The sequence below is a fragment of the Thrips palmi genome, unplaced genomic scaffold (genome assembly GCF_012932325.1).
Source record: "Thrips palmi isolate BJ-2018 unplaced genomic scaffold, TpBJ-2018v1 HiC_scaffold_3, whole genome shotgun sequence".
Lineage (NCBI taxonomy): Eukaryota > Metazoa > Arthropoda > Insecta > Thysanoptera > Thripidae > Thrips > Thrips palmi.
Genome location: NW_023144630.1, coordinates 12,174,662 through 12,200,232, shown reverse-complemented (window position 1 = coordinate 12,200,232; position 25,571 = coordinate 12,174,662). Strand labels below are relative to the sequence as shown.

Sequence of the window (25,571 nt, the reverse complement as noted above, 5' to 3'; positions counted from 1 at the left end):
TTCCCTTATGTCCCCACATTATTCGCAGATGTAAACTGCCGATAAGCTCATTACCACTACAACAAAATTTTAAGCCTAACTCTCAACTTTTAGGTAAGATATCCCTTTAATATCACTTGATGCCGGGAAATGTATTTGTGGTTTCCTTATTTATGTTTCAAATTAATGGCGAAATCCAGAAATCTCTTAACTCCATTCGATATCCTTCTTGCATTCGTGTATTTCAGAATTCAAATTTGGCTAACCTGCAGACCTCAACACTCAAACGCACATTCGGATTGTCCTCCAGCGGGGAAAAGAGCACGTCGAAAGTGAGTAAGTTCAGTGGAGATTATTTCTCGTTTTTATCATTACAACCTAAGTTAGTCGGATACAGGTTTTAGTGCTACAGTACTGAAAGTCATTAAAAGAGCACAGAAATTGTAGTTCAGTGTGTGAGATGAGAGCACCTTACCCAGGTTAGCGTGTTGTGTGCGTGAGCGCTTCAACGCTTTCGTTCAGCGGAAAAACCCCATTTTTTCTGTAATTTTAAATTTTAAACGAATGTATTGTCGATTGCAAAGGACTGTCTATGAGGTTATAAGTGCATCGTCCGGCGGTCCGGTACCGCGAAAACCCGGGTACTGTGCATTCGCTCAGACCTGAGCCCGCGGCGCCCAAAGGGAAAGTTAAACAGCCGAATCCCCCCGGGGGCCTCGTTGTCGGAGTGCTGTTCCGGTGCGTTATAAGGGTTTGACCCTTTGTTTCGCTCGTTGTTTGGAGGCTTTTTGCCACACTCATGATGGCACCAAGAAAGGCCTGCATAGCAAAGGGTCGCCGCTGGCTCAGGTCTCAGGTCTCAGCGAATGTACAGTACGTCGGTGCCGGTGCTATCTCAAAGCGGCTGTTCTCCGGTTTCAGCGTGCGCGTAGAGACGGTGGCAAACGCACTTGGTCTCCCGGGAGGGTGACTTGAAAGTTTCATTTCTTCCGTTTTAAGTAATCAGCTTACGCAGCTGGCTGGTTTCAAAAGGCGTTTTTTCGCTGCGTCGTCATTTCATAGGGCGCCCCACAGGGGTGCAAGAGAGACAGTGACATAGCGGTTTGGGAATCAAGCTGAAGCAGACTGATTCCGAGAGTCGTCTTCGTCGCGCCGTCTCTCTCGCACCCATACGGCACGCCCTACGAGCATGCTACGAGTGCGAGAGAGACGGCGCACGAAAACGCTCTCGGAATCAGTCTGCAGGTTCCTGCTTGTAGTGACGCGATGGCTCTACAGTTCCCGGGCCACGACTCCGGGGTCGTTTTCGTCGCCCTGTCTCTCTCGCACTCATGGGGCATCCCTACAGGTGCGAAAGAGAGAGGGAGAGGAGAGAGAGGAGAGGAGAGAAGAGAGAGAGAGAGAGAGCTGATTGTGACTCTTGGAATCAGTCTGCTGTGTGACGCGGATTTTAGGGCTGCCAGTCATTCACAGTGTGCCGTCATGTTTCTTAGGACACGATGGACAGGCGACGTCACTCGAGGTCGCCTTCTCGCGGCCACACCAAGGAGACCAGGCGCCACTCCCGTTCGCCTTCTCGCGGCCACACCAAGGAGTCCAGGCGCCACTCCCGTTCGCCTTCTCGCGGCCACACCAAGGGTCCAGGCGCCACTCCCGTTCGCCTTCTCGCGGCCACACCAAGGAGTCCAGGCGCCACTCCCGTTCGCCTTCTCGCGGCCACACCAAGGAGACCAGGCGCCACTCCCGTTCGCCTTCTCGCGGCCACACCAAGGAGTCCAGGCGCCACTCCCGTTCGCCTTCTCGCGGCCACACCAAGGAGACCAGGCGCCACTCCCGTTCGCCTTCTCGCGGCCACACCAAGGATCCAGGCGCCACTCCCGTTCGCCTTCTCGCGGCCACACCCAAGGGGTCCAGGCGCCACTCCCGTTCGCCTTCTCGCGGCCACACCCAAAGGGGTCCAGGCGCCACTCCCGTTCGCCTTCTCGCGGCCACACCAAGGAGACCAGGCGCCACTCCCGTTCGCCTTCTCGCGGCCACACCCAAAGGGGTCCAGGGCCACTCCCCTTCGCCTTCTCGCGGCCACACCAAGGAGACCAGGCGCCACTCCCGTTCGCCTTCTCGCGGCCACACCAAGGAGTCCAGGCGCCACTCCCGTTCGCCTTCTCGCGGCCACACCAAGGAGACCAGGCGCCACTCCCGTTCGCCTTCTCGCGGGCCCCACCAAGGAGACCAGGCGCCACTCCCGTTCGCCTTCTCGCGGCCACGCCAAGGATAGCAGGCGCCACTCCTGTTCGCCTTCTCGCGGCCACGCCAAGGAGTCCAGGCGCCACTCCAAGTCGCCCTCTCGCGGCCACACCAAGGAGTCCAGGCGCCACTCCCGTTCGCCTTCTCGCGGCCACACCAAGGAGTCCAGGCGCCACTCCCGTTCGCCTTCTCGCGGCCACACCAAGGAGACTAGAAGTCACTCCAGGTCCCCGATTTTAGGCCACAGCAAATCAGCCTCAAAACGGCCTCTTCCCACCTTCCTGTCTTGTGGCCACAGCCAAGAGAAGCAGTCATTCAAGTTGGAAGATAATGGAGATGCAGATGACTCAACCGCAGATAGGTATTAAGGGGTATTGAAATGCACGTTTTTTTGAATTCCATACCGGCACACCCGGAAAAGGGTTCATTCCTATCTAAAACCACTGCAAACCAAATTTGAGACCGATCGAAAAATATTTAGGGGTCGCTACAATGGCTGAAAGTTGTAAATTTGACGTAATTTGAAACAAAATACAACTTTGGAGTATTTGAAGCCCTGCGCATCCTGTGTTGATCCTAGCTTGTTGCCCCCGGAGACTTTTTTTTTCTCGGGATCCAGGGCGACCGAAAGAACCCTACGGGATGCGCTTTTAGCGAATGGTAACGGAACTGGGTCCATTCTACGCTCAAAAAAGTGTTTTTTTCTCCGCTTTCAGTGTTTTAGAGGCCTGCCAAACTTTTGCCTTGCGTCACAAAAATTCTAAACCCATGTATTTTGATAGAAAAAAGGTTGCTTTTTCAAATGGCGGTCACGGAAACAGTCTACGATTTTTGGTTTAGGCTCCAGAGCCGTTTAAAGTTAAAAAATGGATTTTATTTTAGTGAAAATGAGAGCAAATGTTCACTCTTAGTCACGTGCGACGTATGGTTTGGCCTCTTGCGCTACCCGGCGAAGTGCAGGCGGTGCGCTGTGATGGGAGAAACTTCCCGGGTAGAAATGGACGGCTTTTATACAGCTGGTAAATATTTTGTGACCAAAGTAACGCGCTGGCGTTCGAAAAATACCTGGATTATGTTTAGACTGTGTCAGCCTCTTTGCTCCCATTCGTTCACAGCAGGTCGCAGCAGCTCCACGCTATAGACTAGCTGTTATTGCCGCGCGTGATCAACAGAGTTCGCTGGATCGTGACATCATGGGCTTGACCTGGGGCAGGGACCGGCTGAGTCCACACGGTCGTGGATACGTATACGGACCGCTCAGCTGCAATTCTTTTTCAGCGATGACGCTCTGGCCCAGCGCCCAGCAGATCCGCTCTTGTCTCGCAAGCGGCAGGTTTGTGGATCGACGCCAGTGGTCTCTCTTTTGCTGCTGCGGCCAGCGATGCGGCAACTCTTTGCCTATATTTTGTCTTTGCCTTCTGGGCATCTTTTTAAGGTCGTTAAAAACGACGTCGGCCGGCCAGAGACTGGCAAAACGTCCACAAAATATCCGAATATTTTGTCGACATCTTGCTGACACAGTCCAAACATAATCCAGGTATTTTTCGAACGCCAGCGCGTTACTTTGGTCACAAAATATTTACCAGCTGTATAAAAGCCGTCCATTTCTACCCGGGAAGTTTCTCCCATCACAGCGCACCGCCTGCACTTCGCCGGGTAGCGCAAGAGGCCAAACCATACGTCGCACGTGACTAAGAGTGAACATTTGCTCTCATTTTCACTAAAATAAAATCCATTTTTTAACTTTAAACGGCTCTGGAGCCTAAACCAAAAATCGTAGACTGTTTCCGTGACCGCCATTTGAAAAAGCAACCTTTTTTCTATCAAAATACATGGGTTTAGAATTTTTGTGACGCAAGGCAAAAGTTTGGCAGGCCTCTAAAACACTAAAAGCGGAGAAAAAAACACTTTTTTGAGCGTAGAATGGACCCAGTTCCGTTACCATTCGCTAAAAACGCATCCCGTAGGGTTCTTTCGGTCGGCCTGGATCCCGAGAAAAAAAAAGTCTCCGGGGGCAACAAGCTAGGACCAACACCGGATGCGCAGGGCTTTAAATACTCCAAAGTTGTATTTTGTTTCAAATTACGTCAAATTTACAACTTTCAGCCATTGTAGCGACCCCTAAATATTTTTCGATCGGTCTCAAATTTGGTTTGCGGTGGTTTTAGGTAGGAATGAACTCTTTTCCGGGTGTGCCGGTATGGAATTCAAAAAAACGTGCATTTCAATACCCCTTAATAGGTATGGTATTGTTCATCAGATGCGTCATTGCTGGTTTTGATGGGATGAAGCTTCAAGTAATGTTAAACCTTTTGGGGTAAAATTTTGACTTTTTTGATCTGTGTCTAGGATAAGAATGTTGTAGTTCCATTTCAAAATCAAAGTACTCCTTTACAAGTAGTTTCAGTACAGGTAGTGCTTGCAAGTTTGCAACAGTGTAAAATGGACAGTTGTAAAGGTTTGAAAATGTGTAGTGTCACTGGTATCAATTTTCAGAGACTATTAAGATAAAAATTTGTCAAAAAGGATTTTCAGTTTGTCTTGAACAAAGGATAAGGATAAATTTTTCAGATAAAGCACAAAGTTTACGTTATGATGAGTGAGAAATTTTTCACATTAGTCAAAATACAAACTCAAATTTTTTCCCCATATTTATAAGCATGAAAATTGTGACTTGAGAGGCCTAACTTTTCTCCACCTTCAAACAAGTCCATTTTTGTAAAATTCAACTTTTCACAGACTTTTTCGCTCTTTCTCCTGGAAAATCCACATTGTCGAGGGATTTTGCAACTGAAAACTTCATTGGTTATCTTTCAGACCCTCATTATAAGGCTTGCTTAATTTTACCCTTCGTAGATTTTTTACTTGTTTTAAGAAGAAAATTGTTACCAAGTGCAGGATTGTAAAACTTTATCTTTTTTCCTCAGTGGTCCCTTGTCTCGTATTCTGGAAGAGGAAAACTCTTTGATTCCACCTGTGTCATCCGATTTCAAGTCGCCTTTGGATTCGGTAAGCAAAGTGTGAAACCGTTGTACCTGGTAAACATTTCCTCAGGGGCTGGCATACAATGCTTTTTATGCTTCTCTACCCAGTCAACATTTCAACATTCTGAAGATGTCCTTGGAATATTCTGATTGGGACACAGGATACTCCCCGGACGACATTCCTGGCACATGCTCAGGAGTAGTGAATGTATGTTTTGCCATAGTCCTGGGAATATCCTCAGGAGTACTCTCTGGTACATGCTTTGGGGAGATGGTTGGGACCATCGCAGCCCGGGGCAAATGAGGTCAAAATCAAATCGCGACTATGTCATTGTTCATTCCGTCCAACCTCCTTCCCACCGTCCCAACCAATTCGCTTTCTTTGTCCGAGATTCGAACCCCGATCCTTCATGTTATGAGCCCGATGCGCTGCCAACTGCGCCATGGATGAGCTCTGCGAGAACCTGCCGCCGCGCCGCAGGTGACTCCGGAGGCTGCCCGCCGCGCCACCCGCAGCCCGAAGTGGAGGGGGGAGAGGGCGGGGCTGGCCGGCCGGCCGGCCGGCCGGGGTCGCCTGGACTCAGAGTCCGGCGGTTCCGGCAGCACCTCTACCGCTGTAGATGGCTCATTTCTCAGAGGACGGACTTGAAATTTTCGCGACGCTAATGAGCGTCACATGCGCACCGGCAGGTATTTGAAAGGGCCTAAATAAAAATATGGGTGCAGTACAGTCGTGCTCCTTTATTTGTGCCGCTTTCCGAGCGAAGCATACGACAATCAGAAAGCCACTACCTGGGGCCCGGGGCGATCACCGCCGGACGCCGGGGCCGACCCGGGCTGGCCCCCGGCCGGGAAAGGGACAGCCGGCTTAATCTCCTGGGCCGGGCCAAATCCCTAGGCCAGATCGAACTCCGCATTCGTCCACTTTTTTAACTTTCTGATTTCAAAAATGGATAGCTGACTAAAAACTACCACAAATGCAAAAAAAAAATCACCTCAAAATTCAAATTTTGACCCTACCGCGGCGAGGCGGCGCGCCGGGACAAAGAAGAGGACAGATAGAAAATTTGGGCACTTCCCGTGGTTCAACCACCACCAAATTTTGGCTATGAATTCTTGAATGCGCATCAAAACAGACCATCAAAAAAAGGTATGGTTTTCGTCGGGTAAAATTGTTAAAATTCGAACATTTTGTTAGAAAAAGGCAAAATCTTGCGCCGCTGGGGTCAAAATTTGAATTTTGAGGTGATTTTTTTTTCCATTTGTAGTAGTTTTTAGTCAGCTATCCATTTTTGAAATCAGAAAGTTAAAAAAGTGGACGAATGTGGAGTTCGATCTGGCCTGCGGATTTGGCCCGGCCCAGGGGATTAAGCCGGCTGTCCTTCCCGGCCGGGGGCCAGCCCGGCGTCCGGCGGGGTCGGCCCGCGCGGCACCTGAGCTCCGGGTGGTGGGGATGACTCCGGGATAAATAGCAAGCCAGAAAAGCGGCACAAATAAAGGAGCACGACTGTATGCGCTGATGCCGTTTTGTCAGATACTTGGGTGTGCCGTCAATCAATGATGCGTTGCAAACGTCTTCCCCACCGATTTTCTCATGCGGGAGGAGTAAAACTTTCGGCACGAATAGTTACCACACATCGATACCCCCCTGCAACAAGCAACTATCTACGCCCACTGTCTCGATAACCGACTATCTACGCGCGCTCTCCCGACAACCGGCTATCTACACGAGCTGTCTGGATAACCGTCTATCTGCTTTCTCCACCTCGCGAGATTGAATGCTTTTATTTATCGAACCAATTAAGTTGCCGTCGCAAAACCTTTACCAAAACTTGTCAAAAGTTTGTCAAAGCAAGATTAAGTATGGTTTAAACGGGTCGCTTTAAGTGTCATGGAGAAAAATACTTCGTTATACGACAACCCTAACCTCGCTACGATGTTGGATAGTCGGTTATCCAGACAGCCCATGTAGATAGCCGGTTGTCGGGAGAGCGCCCGTAGATAGTCGGTTATCGAGACAGTGAGCGTAGATAGCTGCTTGTTGCAGGGGAGTATCGACATGAAACATTGAAGAAATGCAGCTTAAGCGTCTTTTTATGGTGTGAGCACTGGTTTAGTTGACACACGGTGGACATTTTTTAGCAGTCCAAAAGGGGCACGAGTACAACTCATACAAACGTCACCATTTAAGATTTTGCTCACAATGGAATAAAGAACAACGCGCAACGGCCGTTTTTCGATTGCGACGGCCAATTTTCTCAATTTTGAGGGGTAAAGTTGACCGATGGGTGCTGGGGACTGACGGAACTTACAAAATGGGTATTCTTAAGCCTACAGTGCTCAGGCGACTGAACTCTCCGAACCTCTTATCATCTCCACAAGCTGCACTGGTGTTGAAGAAGAGGGTCAAGCCGTTAGAATGCTTAAAATAAATTGGAATGACTCTGTTTTACACCTCGGATATGAAAATTTACGCATTTGGACCGGGCAACGCTTGGTCCACCATCAAGCGGTAGTTATTTCTCAAGTAATGTATAGGTAAATAGATCAGTACATGACGTAAGAAATTTCTCTACCCATTTCTTGTGGAATTTACGCACATGGACTGAGGGTGTATCTTTCCCGAGCCACAGGGGTAAATTTCTACACTCTGAGAAAAAATGACGGTAAATCCTGGTACCGACCCAAAATAACTCACGCCGCAGGGGTAAAATTATCCTGCTGGCTTGCGCCAGTGGCTAAAACCATGTTGGGGTGACTAAACCTTGCCCACATTATTGATTTCAATGGGAGTCGAACCGTCAACCTTGTGATTCAAATCATACCACGCTATCCACTGCGCCACGAGACATCCTACAGGTCGCTGCGAGCTCTGTACTGGTCCGGCCGGACTGGCCGAGCAGAGGCGCGAGGAAATTTGCCCCTGTGGCGCGGGAAAGACGGTCGGCCACTCCAGGTGTAGAAATTTATTCTGACTTGCGAGGGTAATTTTACTGTCGTGGCAAGTGAAATCAGTTTCTTCCCAAAGAGTAAATTTACTTTTGTGGCTCATAAATTTACCCACACTGTCAGAGGATAAATTTTCCAGCCACATAGTTAGTTTACACTCTAAATGTCTTACAGTGAAATTTGCCGTATGTTATTCGTATGTTACAGTGAATTCGGCGCAAGCATAATACGAAGCAATATTCCTTCGTAATACGAATCTTTTTAGCTTTTTCATTGTAAGATACAAAGAAAAACCTTCGTAATACGAAGAAAAACCACCTTCGTATTATGCTTGCGCCATTTCCTTCGTATTATGGGAAATTTCTTCGTAAGACATTTAGAGTGTAGCTCTGCGCCTCCATTACGTGAGAAAAAATTTTCTCAGGCCATTGCGTAAAATTTATCAGTGCAGTGCACGTGTAAATTTACCCATGATTTTTTTACAGTGCGGAGTCACGGCATGACGGCATACGGCATGACATTGTGAGTCACGCCGTCATTTGGCGTGAATGACAACGCGTTTAAAGAGACAAGTCATGCCAAAAACCAGCATGAGGCATGACAAGAAATTCACAACGAAAATTGGCGTGAATTTTTGAGTGACACCGATTTTTGGCGTGACTTTTCTGTCATGCCGTTTTTTAGCGAGTCACTTTATTCACGCCCCTGCAGCGGCACGAAGTCACACTGGGAGAAATAATGAAGATTGGGGCTGTTAAACCTAATGCCACTCTCCATTGTTTGCCAAAAGAAGGTGTTTACCGTACCCTGGGATACAGTAGACCCTGTGCCTGAAGGAACGGCGTTCACTGTATCCTGGGAACCCGCATCCGCTGTACCTTGGACACTGTTCAGACATCAGACACGGCATTCAGTAAAACTGTAAGATAAAGGCGAAATTCAAAAATCCCGATAAGAACGTTTCGATGACGAAAGTGAATTCATCTCAACAAGACAAACAAAAAATTATAGGCATGTCGTGGGCTCAAACTAGAAATTCAACAGATATCGGCATCAAAAGTCTAAAAAAGTAGGATTTTAGACCGTAATTTGCTGAGTCCGATGTTTTGGAGTCCAAAATCCTACTTTTATAGACTTCTGATCACGATTCCCGCTGAATTATCAGTCTGAGACCATAATATGCTTATCATTTTTTGTTCGCCTTGACAAGATGAATTCATTTCCGTCATCAAATCGTTTCTATCGTGATTTTGGAATTTCGCCTTTATTTTACAGTTATACTGAATGCCGTGTCTGAACAGTTTCCAGGGTACAGCGGATGCGGGTTCCCAGGATACAGTGAACGCCGCACAGTGGGCCACGAAGCCAGTTTAGGCAGACATAATTCCAGTTTTTCAACTTTCAAACCTTTAAGCTTTTTTTCATGACGTCTCTTCCCAATACTCCAACGAACCAGGATTGGCCAGAATTTCAACATTGGGACACGTTTTGGCCAACATAGAGGTGGTCAAACACGCAACACACGATTTGCGCTACTTTGGTGCAGTAAAAATGCATGATTTCAAACGCACAAAACACCTATAAATTTTTGTCCAGCATAATTTTTATTGACACCACGTAAAAGGGCGTTTCTTTACGAAAATTTACATACATTTACGTTTGATTTTGGACGATTTTTGAGGTGTCCAGCTTCATTTTTACTACACTATGACAAAATTGTCAAAATTAAATCTTTGCAGAGGCGGCACTTTTTTGTTTAACGTGGTTAAACGGTCTCCTTCAGTCCTTGCGGAAGCCAACATGCCAACAAACAAGACTCAAAAGAATTTAGCTGCAGCTACCTGCAGCTGTGAGTTGTAGGGTCTCCCAAACATCGCCGAAAAGGCGAAAAACGGTCCCGCGCAGCGCAACGCTGCCCCGCGCAACGGAGGCATTACTGCATAGTTGTTGCTTGAAATGATGAGAGTTGTGCATGTCAGAGTTTGTCTTCAACGCGAGTATGCTTGTTTTGGTTTTTGCGTCGTTTAATTCATGAAAACGTAGAAAAGGTGTCAGACCATGTCTTGGCGTAACAGGTCCCTTTCTATTAGATATTGTCAAATTTCACACTGGGGGGTCATATATTGTCTAAAATGGATTCCCCGCCCCTCAAAACCCCCGACTACCAAGTTACACGTCAAAATAACGATTCGTAAGGCCTGGGAGAATTATGTCCGCCTAAACCGGCTTCGTGGCCCACTGTGCGCCGTTCCTTCAGGCACGGTGTCTACTGTATGCCAGGGTACGGTAAACACCTTCTTTCGATGAACGGTGGAGAGTGGCATTAGGTATAACAGCCACAATCTTCATTATTTCTCCCAGTGCAGACCGATAGATTTGCAGTGTTGACAAAACATTTTTTGCGAAGTACTGATTATTTCTTTGTAGCTAAAAAGTCTGTTTTCGTTGCTCTGTTAAAAGTGGACTCAGAAACTTAAGTTTTATACAGGTGTGTAAGGGAGTATGGGGCGATTTGTAACAGGGGCGATTCGTAACAAATACGTTTATTAATTTAAGTGGAGGGAGCAGAGGAAAATCTGAGTATGGCCCCTCTTTCGCTTCAAGTACAGGGTCCTTGAACAATCGAAGCGGATGTGATCGGTGCTCAGGTATAGTTTTGGAGGGCGTCTGAAATATAGGGTACACCAAAATTTCGGCAAACAGGCAAATCTTTTATTTTGAGTTCTAGGAAGTTTCTGTCTGAGGCTCCCCAGGTATGAATCACCATCAAAGTACCGTTGGGGCCTTGAAGCGTGACCCCTTTACAATGTTAACACGTGGCATAAGTTGCTTTTACTTTGTCCAGTGATAGTTAGGGACGGATTTCTTGCGTAACAGGCATTTGGGGTGATACGTAACAGACCCGTATAAAAACAAGAATTTTAGTAGTTTTTGCTGTTAAATGCTTGAATTTTTTCTCGAATCATCTGCTGTTTTATTCCAATACATTTACACAGCTCGAAATGATGACGAAAAATTACACACCACTTCACCAGGGCGCCTCCTTTCGAGCTAGCACGTTCAAATTTGGTGCGCATCACACATGTCTTGACCATGACGAATTTGAAAAATTTCAACCCTCTAACCGTCTTAGAGAGGCAGCGTGCCAAAATAACCGGATATTTTAAGATTAATTGAAGTTCAAGGTCAAATTCAGCTTTGACTACATTGCTCGAAATGGATCAAAATGACCTTTTGTTGGTTTTTTTCATCAAAGAATGCATTGGTAGGTTCTTGGAGTATAATAGAGGTCAAACGAGCGAAGACGATGCCGGAATTTACAAAGGACGGAAAATTACAAAGTGAAGATTTTAGGCGTCCAACGGAATGTTCATTTCTAAAAGTTCAATACCTTCACGGCCCCGTTTTCCCTATCCAAGAACACAACTTTCCACGCTACGACTGGTTTATTCTCTCACCTAGCTTACGCTGTGGTAGCCAATACGGAATTTTACATCGTTTTTACAACCCACCGTTTTGTCAGATACTTGGGTGTGCCGTCAATCAATGATGCGTTGCAAACGTCTTCCCCACCGATTTTCTCATGCGGGAGGAGTAAAACTTTCGGCACGAATAGTTACCACACATGAAACATTGAAGAAATGCAGCTTAAGCGTCTTTTTATGGTGTGAGCACTGGTTTAGTTGACACACGGTGGACATTTTTTAGCAGTCCAAAAGGGGCACGAGTACAACTCATACAAACGTCACCATTTAAGATTTTGCTCACAATGGAATAAAGAACAACGCGCAACGGCCGTTTTTCGATTGCGACGGCCAATTTTCTCAATTTTGAGGGGTAAAGTTGACCGATGGGTGCTGGGGACTGACGGAACTTACAAAATGGGTATTCTTAAGGGGGCTCATACATGTTAAAAGCACTTTTTAAAAAAAAAAAATTGATGTAGACGGATTAAGATTTTACAATTTCTGTGTTAAAATCCTTTTTGATAATTGAGTAAGCTTCATTTTGGCTTAAGGAAAAGTGACTTTGGACATTTTTTGGAGATTTAGTCGAAACGTTTAAAATTTTGCTTCTCGTAAGATTTTGTTCGCATACTTGCTCAGATCTGTGGGGAAAAAATAAGGGAGACTCATCCCCAGTAGTGTCATAGAATTGACTAGAATGGGCTTTATATCTGCAATCGTTTTCAAGAAAAAAAATAAAAACAATTTTTTGTTGAAAAATTTGTTTAAAAAATTGTTAAAAAAATTGTTTTTATTTTTTTTCTTGAAAACTATTGCAGATATAAAGCCCATTCTAGTCAATTCTATGACACTACTGGGGATGAGTCTCCCTTATTTTTTCCCCACAGATCTGAGCAAGTATGCGAACAAAATCTTACGAGAAGCAAAATTTTAAACGTTTCGACTAAATCTCCAAAAAATGTCCAAAGTCACTTTTCCTTAAGCCAAAATGAAGCTTACTCAATTATCAAAAAGGATTTTAACACAGAAATTGTAAAATCTTAATCCGTCTACATCAAAATTTTTTTTTGAAAAGTGCTTTTAACATGTATGAGCCCCCTTAAGCCTACAGTGCTCAGGCGACTGAACTCTCCGAACCTCTTTTCATCTCCACAAGCTGCACTGGTGTTGAAGAAGAGGGTCAAGCCATTAGAATACTTAAAATAAATTGGAATGACTCTGTTTAACACCTCGGATATGAAAATTTACGCATTTGGACCGGGCAACGCTTGGTCCACCATCAAGCGGTAGTTATTTCTCATGTAATGTATAGGTAAATAGATCAGTACATGACGTAAGAAATTTCTCTACCCATTTCTTGTGAAATTTACGCACATGGACTGAGGGTGTATCTTTCCCGAGCCACAGGGGTAAATTTCTACACTCTGAGAAAAGATGACGGTAAATCCTGGATAATTTTTTTGCCAAACTTTCCCGTACTTCAAAAACAAGTATCCACCGTTCAGTCTACAGTATTTACCGTACTTTGTTTTACAAAATATTCTGTAGTCTTTTAACAGTAGTTACCGTTCTTCCGTACAGTCCATGCCGTAGGAAGGACCAGATCTGGTCCCAACAAAGGCCGCTTCCAAGAATTTTTCCACATCAGGATCTTGAAAAAAGGGGGTCGACCGACTAAAAAATTTAATTGCACCTTTCGATAAGTCTCGTCAAGACCTTTCCAACGAGTGGTCGGAAGGGGGGTCCAGGAGTCCGACTTAAGCAGTTGCGTACATCAGGAACTTGGAAAAAGAGGGTCAACCGACTAAACAAAATTATAGCAGTTTTTGATAGTTATTAAAAGTACCGGATTGCCGGGTAAAAAAGTGCGGGATTCCCTGGAAAAAAGTACGGTGGTGCCTGTAAAAAAAAGTACGGTACTGCCTGTAAAAAAACGACGGTATTGCCTGTTAAAAAAGTACGGTGAAATCTGGAGTAATAAGTACAGGATCTTCCGTGATCTTTTCTCGCAGTGTACCGACCCAAAATAACTCACGCCACAGGGGTAAAATTATCCTGCTGGCTTGCGCCAGTGGCTAAAACCATGTTGGGGTGACTAAACCTTGCCCACATTATTGATGTCAATGGGAGTCGAACCGTCAACCTTGTGATTCAAATCACACCACGCTATCCACTGCGCCACGAGACATCCTACAGGCAGGTCGCTGCGAGCTCTGTACTGGTCCGGCCGGACTGGCCGAGCAGAGGCGCGAGGAAATTTGCCCCTGTGGCGCGGGAAAGATGGTCGGCCACTCCAGGTGTAGAAATTTATTCTGACTTGCGAGGGTAATTTTACTGTCGTGGCAAGTGAAATCAGTTTCTTCCCAAAGAGTAAATTTACTTTTGTGGCTCATAAATTTACCCACACTGTCAGAGGATAAATTTTCCAGCCACATAGTTAGTTTAGCTCTGCGCCTCCATTACGTGAGAAAATTTTTTCTCAGGCCATTGCGTAAAATTTATCAGTGCAGTGCACGTGTAAATTTACCCATGATTTTTTTACAGTGCGGACACATGGCCAAATAATGGCGTGACATAAAGTCACGGCATGACGGCATACGGCATGACATTGTGAGTCACGCCGTCATTTGGCGTGAATGACAACGCGTTTAAAGAGACAAGTCATGCTAAAAACCAGCATGAGGCATGACAAGAAATTCACAACGGAAATTGGCGTGAATTTTTGAGTGACGCCGATTTTTGGCGTGACTTTCCTGTCATGCCGTTTTTTAGCGTGTCACTTTATTCACGCCCCTGCAGCGGCACGAAGTCAGACCGATAGATTTGCAGTGTTGACAAAACATTTTTTGCGAAGTACTGATTATTTCTTTGTAGCTAAAAAGTCTGTTTTCGTTGCTCTGTTAAAAGTGGGCTCAGAAACTTAAGTTTTATACATGTGTGTATAAAGTTTTATAAAGGGTTTTATAAAAGTTAATACAGGGTTTTATAAAGGTTAATACAGGGTCCCTTATAAATTTTAATACAAGTTTGTACATTTTAATTGAAAGTTAATAAACATTTATAAATGTTTATAAGAGAGATGAGCCCGACTCTTATACGCACACTTTGTCTAAAACTAAACGTGTAATTAGAAAAACTATTCTAATTCGTTTTAATGTTTTTCTGTAATACTGACACACTTTATATAAAACAAAAACAACGTTTAAAACATTTAAAAAAATAAGGGGCACATTTTATGTAAATTAAATGTGTTTTCGATGATGTGTGCGGGATGGCTTTACTGTATCCCCGCACGCCAGAACCAAATCATTATGTATAAATTTTCTCATAAAACAAAAATAATCATAAAAATTACAAAATTATCTGAAATTATTACACAATATTGCTAAAAAATTGAAATTAATCAGTATTTTTTAAATTTAAATTATTATTTTATCTCAAATTTTGCAGTAAGGTGAGGCTTGTGGTGGACTGCCCCCATGCGGGTGAACTGACAGCGTGACTCGAGGCTATCAATTCCCCAAACTGAATCCGAATCTGGTTGTGCCTGATATTTGAATTGGAACCTAGCCGTCGGCGGGAGGCATATACACCTGAAACTAGAAGGTCCAACCTATCCTAACCAAACCTAACGACTTGCCACAGATCTTACCGTACTCGCGACAGATCATACTCCAACGCAATAGATCTTACTCTAAGGGAAGTTGCCAAAATTTTGGGTCCTTTTGTGTCTTTGGGCCACAGTTTCCTTTTTTTTCAACGTATCGACCTGCGACAGACCGAGTTGACTTTTTTAAAATGGCTCATTTCACATTGGGACAGGGTGAGGCTACTGGGCCATGTGGATAGCAAAAATACATAAATCGTACATATTTGTCTTGTCTCGTCCAAACAAATAAAAGTTATTTTATGCATGCGGTCTTTAAAGTCATTACTTGGGGTTTTCTCGAGTAGAGAGGTCGAAAAAACACGAAAAATAGTACTATTCCATTGAGAGCAGCGTATCTTCCGAACGCTTGGCACCAGAGATCCGAGTCTGCGCTCTTTGTATTCAGCATAACTTTTTCTATAACGGGGGGCGGTCCGAAAAAAAAATGCACGACTTAGTTCCAGATTTTTTCATTGCTGTCCCAATGTGCCCTGGATCTGTCCCAATGTCCCCCGGTACTGTCCACATTGGGAAAAGGGCAGAATCTGCGGAAAATATCTCTCCTGCCTAAAAACGTGTCGAATTAAGTTTGAATGCTTGAGGATGTGATAGGCTAGATGTCAATGCACAATTTAGGCCTGCCCCGACCATTACAGCTCGAAAAACCTCTGACGTAGAGCGCCAAGAAAAAATCCGTCCCAATGAGCCCCACCTTCCCTTACCGAAGTATTTTAAGTAAGTCCGTGGTGACCAGAGACAAATTTTTATGGTAGTGAATGTACTGCATTTTTTTAAAGTGGTCTATGTAACTTCTTTTTGACCATATATTTAAGCTACTATTACTGCCCAAATAGGTAGCTTGTATTGCATTGGGTACATACAAGGTCAGGAAAATATTGAAGACTGCTTTGACAGGGATAAGATCTGTTTTCATTTTGGTCAATGTGACCGAAGGCCAAACTAATAGGCCTCTTTTGCGTCTTTCATGTCTGATTCCTACAGATTTTTCCGGCCAGGTTTTAGACGCTATATATATTTCATCGTTTTTACCCCATTGCCGGTGGCAGGGACCTGATTGCGGCAACGTTTCGGAAATGTCTCGACCAGACCTATCGATAGGGCGAAGAAAAATTTTCAGGCGGTCGGTCCCCTTTTTCGAAAATTGAGTGCATTTTGTTCAATTTAGGCCTATTTAATCGTTTTGAGGATGTTGCCGGTGACGGGGACCCGATTGCGGCACAGTTTCGGAAATGTCTCGACCAGCCCTACCGATAGGGCCAATAAAAATTTTCAGTCGGTCGGTCCCCTTTTTTTGAAGCTTGAGTAGGTTTGCTCGGAAACGGTGAGGAATTTTAAACTTTTGGGATCTTTTCCCATTTTCCCTTAAAATTGGAATCGAATGGAAAAAACCTCAAGTCTCTACGACCACTCCTTGACCCGAAACATTTCTATGAGTGATGAGTGATTCAGAGAGTCAGTCAGTCGGATTGGGGCTATATAGGTTCTTGATTATGTTCAGGATTGCTTTGTGAAGGTTCCAGATTTACGGATGCTAACAGATGATTGATACACAGGTCTGAACGACTCAACGTTTATTCAACAACTAAGAACAGAGCACGTCCAATATGCGAAATATGGCGGCACGAAGTATGCCAAATCCTGCTCGCTGAGGGCCATCAGAAGACGCCTGCCAGACGCTTGAAAATAGCGATATTTTAGTATTGTCAGCGGTTTCTACCCGATTTCTGTTACTTGTTTGTTCCTTAAGATATCCGAAACATTTTATCGCAAAATCATTCACAGAATTCGCTCCCACGGGTGAACTTAAGAGTTAGATCATGGTGCTGCACGTACCCTTGTTTGAACTGCCGCGGCTTTTCGCTTGCAGACTTAATTTTAAAATCTATTCCTAGGTACCTTTCGTGTCGTTAGTATGAAAGTACGAGATCAGGTGATGCAAGAACAGGGTTTGTTTAGTCCTAAACCCTTTGCATTCCCGAGATTTTAGCGATTTCGTAGCGTCGGCTGCTCGGGCCCCCAGCGAGCGGGGAACGTTCTTTACCCGGGAGTGACTCTGGCCAAAAATCCCTACACTCTAAAAAAAGTCCTGTCAACCTCTAAGAAAAAATGACGGTAAATCCTGGATAATTTTTTTTTCCAAACTTTACCGTACTTCAAAAACCAGTATCCACCGTACAGTCTACAGTATTTACCGTACTTGTTTTACAAAATATTCCGTAGTTTTTTTAAAAGAAGTTACCGTTCTTTCGTACAGACCATGCCGTAGGAAGGACTAGATCTGGTCACAACAAAGGCCGCTCCCAAGAATTTCCACCCTCAGGGTTTTGAAAAAAGGGGGTCGACCGACTGAAAAATTTTTTGCACCTTTCGATAGGTCTCGTCAAGACCTTTTCAACGAGTGGTCGGAAGGGGGGGCCAGGAGTCCGACTTCAGCAGTTACGTACATCAGGATCTTGAAAACGAGGGTCGACCGACTGAAAAAAATTATAGCAGTTTTTGATAGGTATCAAAGTACGGGATTGCCGGGTAAAAAAGTACGGGATTCCCTGTAAAAAAAATACGGCGTTGCCTGTAAAAAAGTACGGTATTGCCTGTAAAAAAACGACGGTATTGCCTGTTAAAAAAAATACGGTGAAGTCTGGAGTAATCAGTACAGGATTTACCGTGATCTTTTCTCGCAGTGAATGCCGTTAATTTATTACCAGTTTTCACTATAGGTCAATTCACAGCGTTTACTGTGATCTGCTCACGCGATTCACTGTGATCTGTTCGCAGTGTTCACTCTGATCGGGTCCACAGTAAACACTGTGAGTTTGACGCCGCTGAGCACCGAAGTAAATCAGGCTCCAATTCACGGCGTTTTCTGTGGCCAGATCACAGTTAAAACTGTGACCGAGATCACAGTGAACTTGTTCACAGCAAACGCCGTGAATTGCGTAACAGCAAACATTGGTAATAAATTAACGGCATTGACAGGATATTTTTTGTACAGTGTACAGGGATCCAGACTGGAAGTCCAGTACCAACATCGATACATCGAGAGCCGTCAGAGATATCGAACACGATAACTTTGCCCCTTGGGGAGAGCCGTCAACTGCGTTACTGACTTCTGGCCGATTCGGTGCTCATACTGACGGTCAAAATGTCCACCGTGCGTTTTCCCCTTCCGGCTTGGATTTTAAAAATTCAGCAGTGGGCCCCAAAATGGCTACACTATTTTTTCTCCGACATTTAAAGGGGTCTTTAATTAACTAATTTAAAGAGGTGAGGAAGTTGAAGTAACGGTTGTCCAATCTCAGGCCCCAGCGGCGATTCCGAATTAGAACTCAAACGCTATTTTTCCCTCAATGAGTTTGTGAGGACGACCTCTAAGTTTAAAATCCGACAAAGACAACTCGACTTCTCCCTCTTATGTCTTATTCACATCAACGTAGAGTCCCGAACTCCCCAAGGGGCCTTAAGACTCTACATCAACCAATTGCCTTGTAACTAAGAAAAGCTACCGCTTCAGGCTGAGCCAAAAAGGGTGCTACGTTCACATTTTTATAAAAACAGTTTCAAATTTTCCTACAAGTTGCTAAATCAGTGACAATTTTTAAGCATTTGTTTAATTTATTAAGGATGTTTCCGGATTATTTAAAAAGTGCTGTCATTTTTACTGTGACGTCGCACCGTATTCAGGTCAAAAAAATTCTATGGTGTTTCGAAAAGTGGGTCTATGACAATCTTAATAAAGTTGCAGCGTTTATGGCCGAGGAAGGTGGTATGAGGGTCCGTCTACGTCCCTCTTGGGGGGGATCAACGTATTTGTAAAGTCCGTCGGCAGAACGCGTTCGCGCGGAGGGGAGCGTTGTGCAGTTTCCTGAGAAACTCGGAGTATCCCAAGGAACTGGTGGATGCTTTAGCAGCAGCTGCCCAAATGGTTCTTTTCTTTGCTGTTGTATAGCAAGCTGGACTGTTCACTGTGGCTCAATCTCGCGGGAAGCTTGAATTTTGACCCGATTTGAATTTTAACCAACCATCCTCCACATCAACATGATAAGTAATCATGTATAAAGCACCAAGCTTCAATCGAATTTTATGTGGAAGACCCATGTTTTTTTGTGTTGTGCTGTTTTGTGCACTGTACAAAATTTGGCGTCGGGGAAGTTGTGATCCCGATCCTTGGATAATGTCACTTGCTTCAGAAATGACTTCTTTTTCCCTTTTATGTTTTTGGGAACTCTATCATTGTATTCATTGACATCAGCATTTCTTGCAAAGAGATGTATTGCTTTTTTTCCACTCTTGATTTCGGTAAAAAGGGAATGTTCTTTTTTCAACCAGGCGAATGTCATCAGCTGTCAAAATGCCTTTTGCAAGATGATTCAAAGCGAGCTGAAATTTGAAATCATCCTGTCTCATTATTTTTTCAGTTGATAAACTTTGAATTTTTTCCATAGTTTTGTTCCAAAGATTTTTACGATATTGGTTTTTGAATGGGGATGGTAAAGTGGAGTTGCCATGACTGGTTTACACTGATGGACAAAAATTTAAAACACCACTTTTTCTTTTCCGAGCTAAGTACGAATGCGCCGGCCGATTTTCCCTGAAACTTCGCTCAGGGGTGGTCCAAAGGGTTTTTCACACGTACCCCTAAGCGCGGGACCGCGGGGGGGCAGGGGGTGGCGTCAATGGGGGCCCTTTAAATGCCGCGGGGCAGAAATTACCGGGGGGTAAAAAAAAACGGGTCGCGTGTAACGCACTTTCGGTGAGGGTATGGGGTCCCGCACCTCAGCCTGCGTTCAGAGGGACTTCCTCGAAGCATCCCCGTGAAAAAATCCACCACCGAACGTTTTTTCCCCTTAGAATCCACCCCTAGGCGTAAGGACCGTTACTTAGGCCCCACGGTGTGCCCCCACTGCCGAGGATGGGCTCCCGTGGTGCCAGGTACTCCGTTTGGGTCCCCAAACACCCCTTTCGAGAGGGCGAGTAATTTGGTTCTACCCCCACCCCTTTGCGGGGTGCACTACAAGATCAAATTTTGCTTAGTACACAGCTATGGGGCGTACTTGCAAGCACACATCTATAGCTGTATGCTTGGGCCCAAACACACATCTATAGGTGTGTGCTTGGCAAGCACACAGCTACAGTGTATGCTTGGCAAGTACATATCTATAGGTGTATGCTTGGGCCCAAACACTTTTTTAAACCCACCCATTTAAAAGGGATACTCCTACAGCTGTGTGCTTGTCCAAGCATACATCTATAGATGTGCACTGGGGCAAACGGAAAAATTTTGTAAGCAGCTTGTGGGAATTCTCCGTAGCCCCTTATCAATCTTCTCCGTAGGCTCTTACAGTATTTTCCGTAGGACCGCACAGTATTCTCCGTAGGACCTTACAGTGATCTCCGTAGGACTATGCAGTCTTCCAGGTCCTACGGAGAAGACTGTGCGGACTTACAGAGAATACTGTACGGCCCTACAGAGAATTCTGTAAGAGCCTACGGAGAATATTGATAAGAGGGCTACGGAGAATCCTGGCAAAAAAATTAACAGAATTTTCCGTACCGTGAAACGGGGTAATTTCGGACACTCGGTGTAATTTCGGACAACTCTGCCCGGAAGCATTGCGATGATGCTCCCACCTAACGGCCAACTTGGAGGCTTGTCCCGTTGCGCGCATCGCATCGGCCACACTTAAAACCATCTGATCAATCACCCGGAGGCCATATCAGGGGCAAACTTCAGGAGAAAGAGTGGTTTTTGTATTTCAACATTTTTACCTAAATTCACTTTATGCGTAAAAACTTTGTCTGGCAAGCCGAAACTGTTCATGACTGGTTCATGAGGTGATTGTTTGTCGATTCGATCATGTTAAGAGCATACTGTGTCAAATTTTCAATCACCTGGGTCAAATGGTATGGTTTATATGGGCTCAAAACTGAAAAAATGTTACTTTACGGGGTAATTTCGGACATACAAACGTCACGCCAGGGAGAGTGGGTATGCCCTGAACACTTCCAATTTCGCAGGGTTTAAGTAGTGGAAGCTGAAGAGCTCTTCTGAAAGTTGAAGATAATCTAATAACAACGATATTTCCCAATTGCTACAGCGGTTGCTTTGTAAACTTCGAATTTCATAAAAATGGGGCAAAGCTACATCTTTAATATTTAGTTTTATGTGCATATCCTACGTTAGTGTCAACGACTGTTTTGTGATTAATTTTCTTTCATGTGACATGAGAGTTGGACTTGGCGAATGGCTGCATAGCTCGCCGGTTTACCATGCAAAGCTTTCCACTGAGCCCCTGTATCTTCCTAACCGTACATACGACACGACTACTTGCCTTTCATATTCATGTATGTGATCGTATGCAATCTTGTAGAGGCAGATATAAGATTCACTTTCGCGTAATAAAGTATGGCCCGAGTTGCCTAAGGAAGCTAAGCGGTCAAAGATTAAAAAATAGAAGCGTTCTAAATGGCTCTACTAGTTCCACCCACTATTCCTGAAATCGAACTACATATGAGTGCAAAAACATGACTTCAAATTATGTATGAATGACCACCCCTACCTTACCTTTACATCTAAACCCTTACGAATTTGTCATATAATCATATTAGCACTTAAGAACGAGACAGTGATCGATTATGGGACCAAAATCGGAACGAAAAGTCGTTTTTTCCAGGGGTGTCCGAAATTACCCCAAAACACGGGGTAATTTCGGACACTGCTTCGGACCCTCCACTGTAAAAACGGTGAGGTGCAGATATTTGAAATAAGCGCCAAATCGAAGCTAAAGGTGGGTAGATGATAAATTTTAACCCTCAAGTCCATGACAGCACCGCGACTTTCACAATTTCAAAAAAACCTATCAAAAGTGTCCGAAGTTACCCCGTTTCACGGTACCTTTTTGCCACAGTGTGTGCTTGTCCAAGCATACATCTATAGATGTGTGCTTGTCCAAGCATACACCTATAGATGTGTACTTGGCAAGCATACACCTATAGATGTGTGCTTGCAAGTACGGTCCCACAGCTGTGTACTAAGCACACATTTGATCTTGTTGGCTGAGCGATAGCGAAGCCCGTTACTCGAGTGGGGTTGAAAAACTTTTTCTGTCTGTCTGTGTGTGTACACTACTCCTCCTGAACGGCTCGGCCGATCTGGCTGAGATTTTGCAGGCTCATTAGGTATGTTCTTGGCTCGGCACACGCGAAATCTCACTATCCTAGCTCACGTGGTTCAGTTTTTATAGGCGAAAAACATCTAAAAAACGGCGAAAAATCCAGTTTTTAGCGGGCAGATCACTTCTGTCTTGAAGAAAGGGGGATCTGGGGGCGGAGCCCCCCAGCGTCGAAAAGTTAAAGGGTTACAAGGGTCAAGATCGTGTTATATGTGGATGAAGCAACTTTAGAATGAAGGGGGTGGCTGGGATGCAACAAGTAAGAAGTAACCGATGACGGACAAGCCAATGCCTGCCGAAGGCAGGCTAGCGCCGCAGGCCAAGGTAGGTACGTCAGGCGCGGATTGGAGGAACAGGCCGCGAGACATCGCGAAGCCTGTTACGACAAGACGCGGTCTGGCGTAAACCTACCTTGTAGTGTGGCGGTAGTTGCGCCCTTCTGCTATTTGGTCCAAAGGGGTGGAAAAAAAACTGCGGCAAATGTCGAGAAACAATTGCACGGCCAATCCGAGTGTAGGACAGGTCGACACTTTAAAGCGTAGACCAGGCCTGCATGTGTAGGACACTGTTTGTCCTACGGCAATTTCGTGCAAATTCCATTGTTTTTGTTGTGCAATGAAAAATTTTAACATCAATCAAGTTGGGATCACAATTGAATGCTTTAAGACTCTCTTTTTTATCACAAACAAAGGAATAAACTTGGAAATTGACGGATGGGTTGCCTACCTCCACGGCGCCGGCGGCGTAGAGTCTTTAATGAACAATGTCTCATGACTAGTGAGTAGTCTCGCGCTAGACCTCCGAGGCCGTCATAGTTTTTCCTACTTTCGGTATAGCCTCACACTAGCCTTTTGTGTGCATGAAGTTTCTCATTCGCATTCGAAGGCAGGAAGGGTGGGGCCTGCGTGGGGCCGCTTCGCTAGAGGCCCAACGCTTCGCCCGCCGGCAGCCTGCCGCCGCAGAGCATGGTGAGCGTGCGGCAGGCAGTAGCACGCTGCAGTTAGCAGGTAGCGGCAGCAGTCAGACCCTTCCCCCCGTCCTGCCTCCCACCGCCCGCGCCGCCCTCCAAAGCTCAATTGCAAATATTTCAAAAAATTGTCAAATTATTTCGGGGGCGGCTCATTGTGCCTACCAAAAAAGCGTCTACCATTAAAATATTAATATTTCTAATAAACATGCCTTTTTGAAAAAAGCGACTAACTTTAAACATAAAAATATTGAATAAAAATATTGAATAAAAATATTGAATAAAAATATTGAATAAAAATATTGAATAAAAATATTGAATAAAAATATTGAATAAAAATATTGAATTAAAATATTATGCTGCTGTTCATGGTGGACGGAGCGCGCATAATGTAAGATCTGCCGCGCTAGAGAAGGATCTGTTGCGGGTAGCGAAAGATCTGTCACGTTAGAGAAAGATCTGTTGCGGGTAGCATAAGATCTGTCGCGTTAGAGAAAGATCTGTTGCGGGTAGCGAAAGATCTGTCGCGTTAGAGAAAGATCTGTTGCGGGTAGCGAAAGATCTGTCGCGTTAGAGAAAGATCTGTTGCGGGTAGCATAAGATCTGTCGCGTTAGAGAAAGATCTGTTGCAGGTAGCGAAAGATCTGTCACGTTAGAGAAAGATCTGTCACGAGCCCGTTAGGTTAGGTTAGGTTTGGTTAGGATAGGTTGGACCATAGTTTTCACTTCGACATGATCGAATATTTTTATTCAATATTTTTATTCAATATTTTTATTCAATATTTCTATTCAATATTTTTATTTAATATTTTTATTGAATATTTTTACGTTAGCCGCTTTTTTAAAAACAGCTAGTTGGTTAAAAATATTAATATTTTATTGGTAGACGCTTTTTTGGTAGACACAATGACGCCATCTCATTATTTCGATTAATTTGAATTTTTAATTAATAAGGAATAATTTTTATAATTAATTCCAATAAATAATATTTATTGAAACCATTGTATTTATTTTTAGACAAACTGTGCCCAGAATGAAGAATTATGTGTCACAGATTAACCGAAAACATTTTTGATCAACTGTGCCGAAACGATTGTTGTACCCAGAAAATATTGCCCACAATAAGATGCATTTAAATGATAAAACGGGACAAGTGCATTCTTTGTCTAATATAAATAAATTAGTTTCTACTTTATTTACTGAACATGCCACAGTTGGTCTAAAACGATGTTTAGTATTGGCATTGGTTGGTTTTGTTTTTAGACAAAGTGTGCGAATAAGAGTCGAGCCACCCCCTTATAAGAACCTTTATTAAATTTTATAAAAAATAAAATCACCTGGGCAGTTTGACATGGTGGGTTACCACGTCGATCACTATCAATTAGTGAAAAAAAAATTGCGCTCCTACGGCCTTAAACAGTGTACGCCACGACTCGAGATGGGCTCAACTCTACCATGCACGATCAGCCGAAAATATAAATTAAACCAATTTTTAATTATTTTTATTTTTTATTTGCGTTAATTTAATTGTAAAAGAGTTTTAATTTGTGATTTTAATTAATTAAAAAATAAAATTAAAAATAAATAAATTAAAAAATATTTAGGCCGGTCTGCAGGGAGACTGAGGTTAAGCAGCTGCTGGTATGATGGGCGACCAGGCAGATGTTTCAGGTTGGCTACACAAAACGAGACCCTCCGGACGAGGCTACCTATTCGCGAGACGTATGAGAAATTCGAAGTTGTCCTCTATGGCCCCTGGCTGCGAGGCTACTGTGTCCGGCAGACGGATGAGAATTACAGCGTTACACGCTACTCGACGCCAGCACCCCAGGAACGGTGCGGTGAGTTCCAACAACTGCGTCGCAACTTCGCAAGTGAGAGACTTTCATGAGTGAGGAGGGTATCGTCGGTATCAAGAAATCGAGAAATCCAAACAAAATCTGTCATGTGAAATGAGCAGATGCGGATCCGGGTGGAGGGGGGGGGAGAGGGGGCGGCGGCTGAAAGGTAGGCAACAAGTCACACTTAGCCCCTGTAGGTAGGCAACTTCTGCGACATCCCCGAACACGCCTCTGGATCCGCCTTTGGAAATAAGACTATCACAGGTATTCCTTAGGGTCATTCCACGCCAAGTCGTCAAGG

At 44.5% G+C, this 25,571-nt stretch overlaps 1 protein-coding gene across 1 annotated transcript; it reads left to right on the top strand.

Annotated features, from left to right (window-relative positions):
* The first annotated feature begins 254 nt into the window (after nucleotides 1-254).
* On the top strand, nucleotides 255-5,281 carry LOC117648118 (serine/arginine-rich-splicing factor SR34-like). Its single transcript, XM_034390357.1, has 4 exons — nucleotides 255-311; nucleotides 1,473-1,502; nucleotides 2,271-2,584; nucleotides 5,151-5,281. The coding sequence occupies exons 2-4, from the start codon at nucleotides 1,479-1,481 to the stop codon at nucleotides 5,245-5,247; spliced, it is 435 nt and encodes a 144-aa protein (XP_034246248.1). The 5' UTR covers nucleotides 255-311; nucleotides 1,473-1,478; the 3' UTR covers nucleotides 5,248-5,281.
* Nucleotides 5,282-25,571: the final 20,290 nt, after the last annotated feature.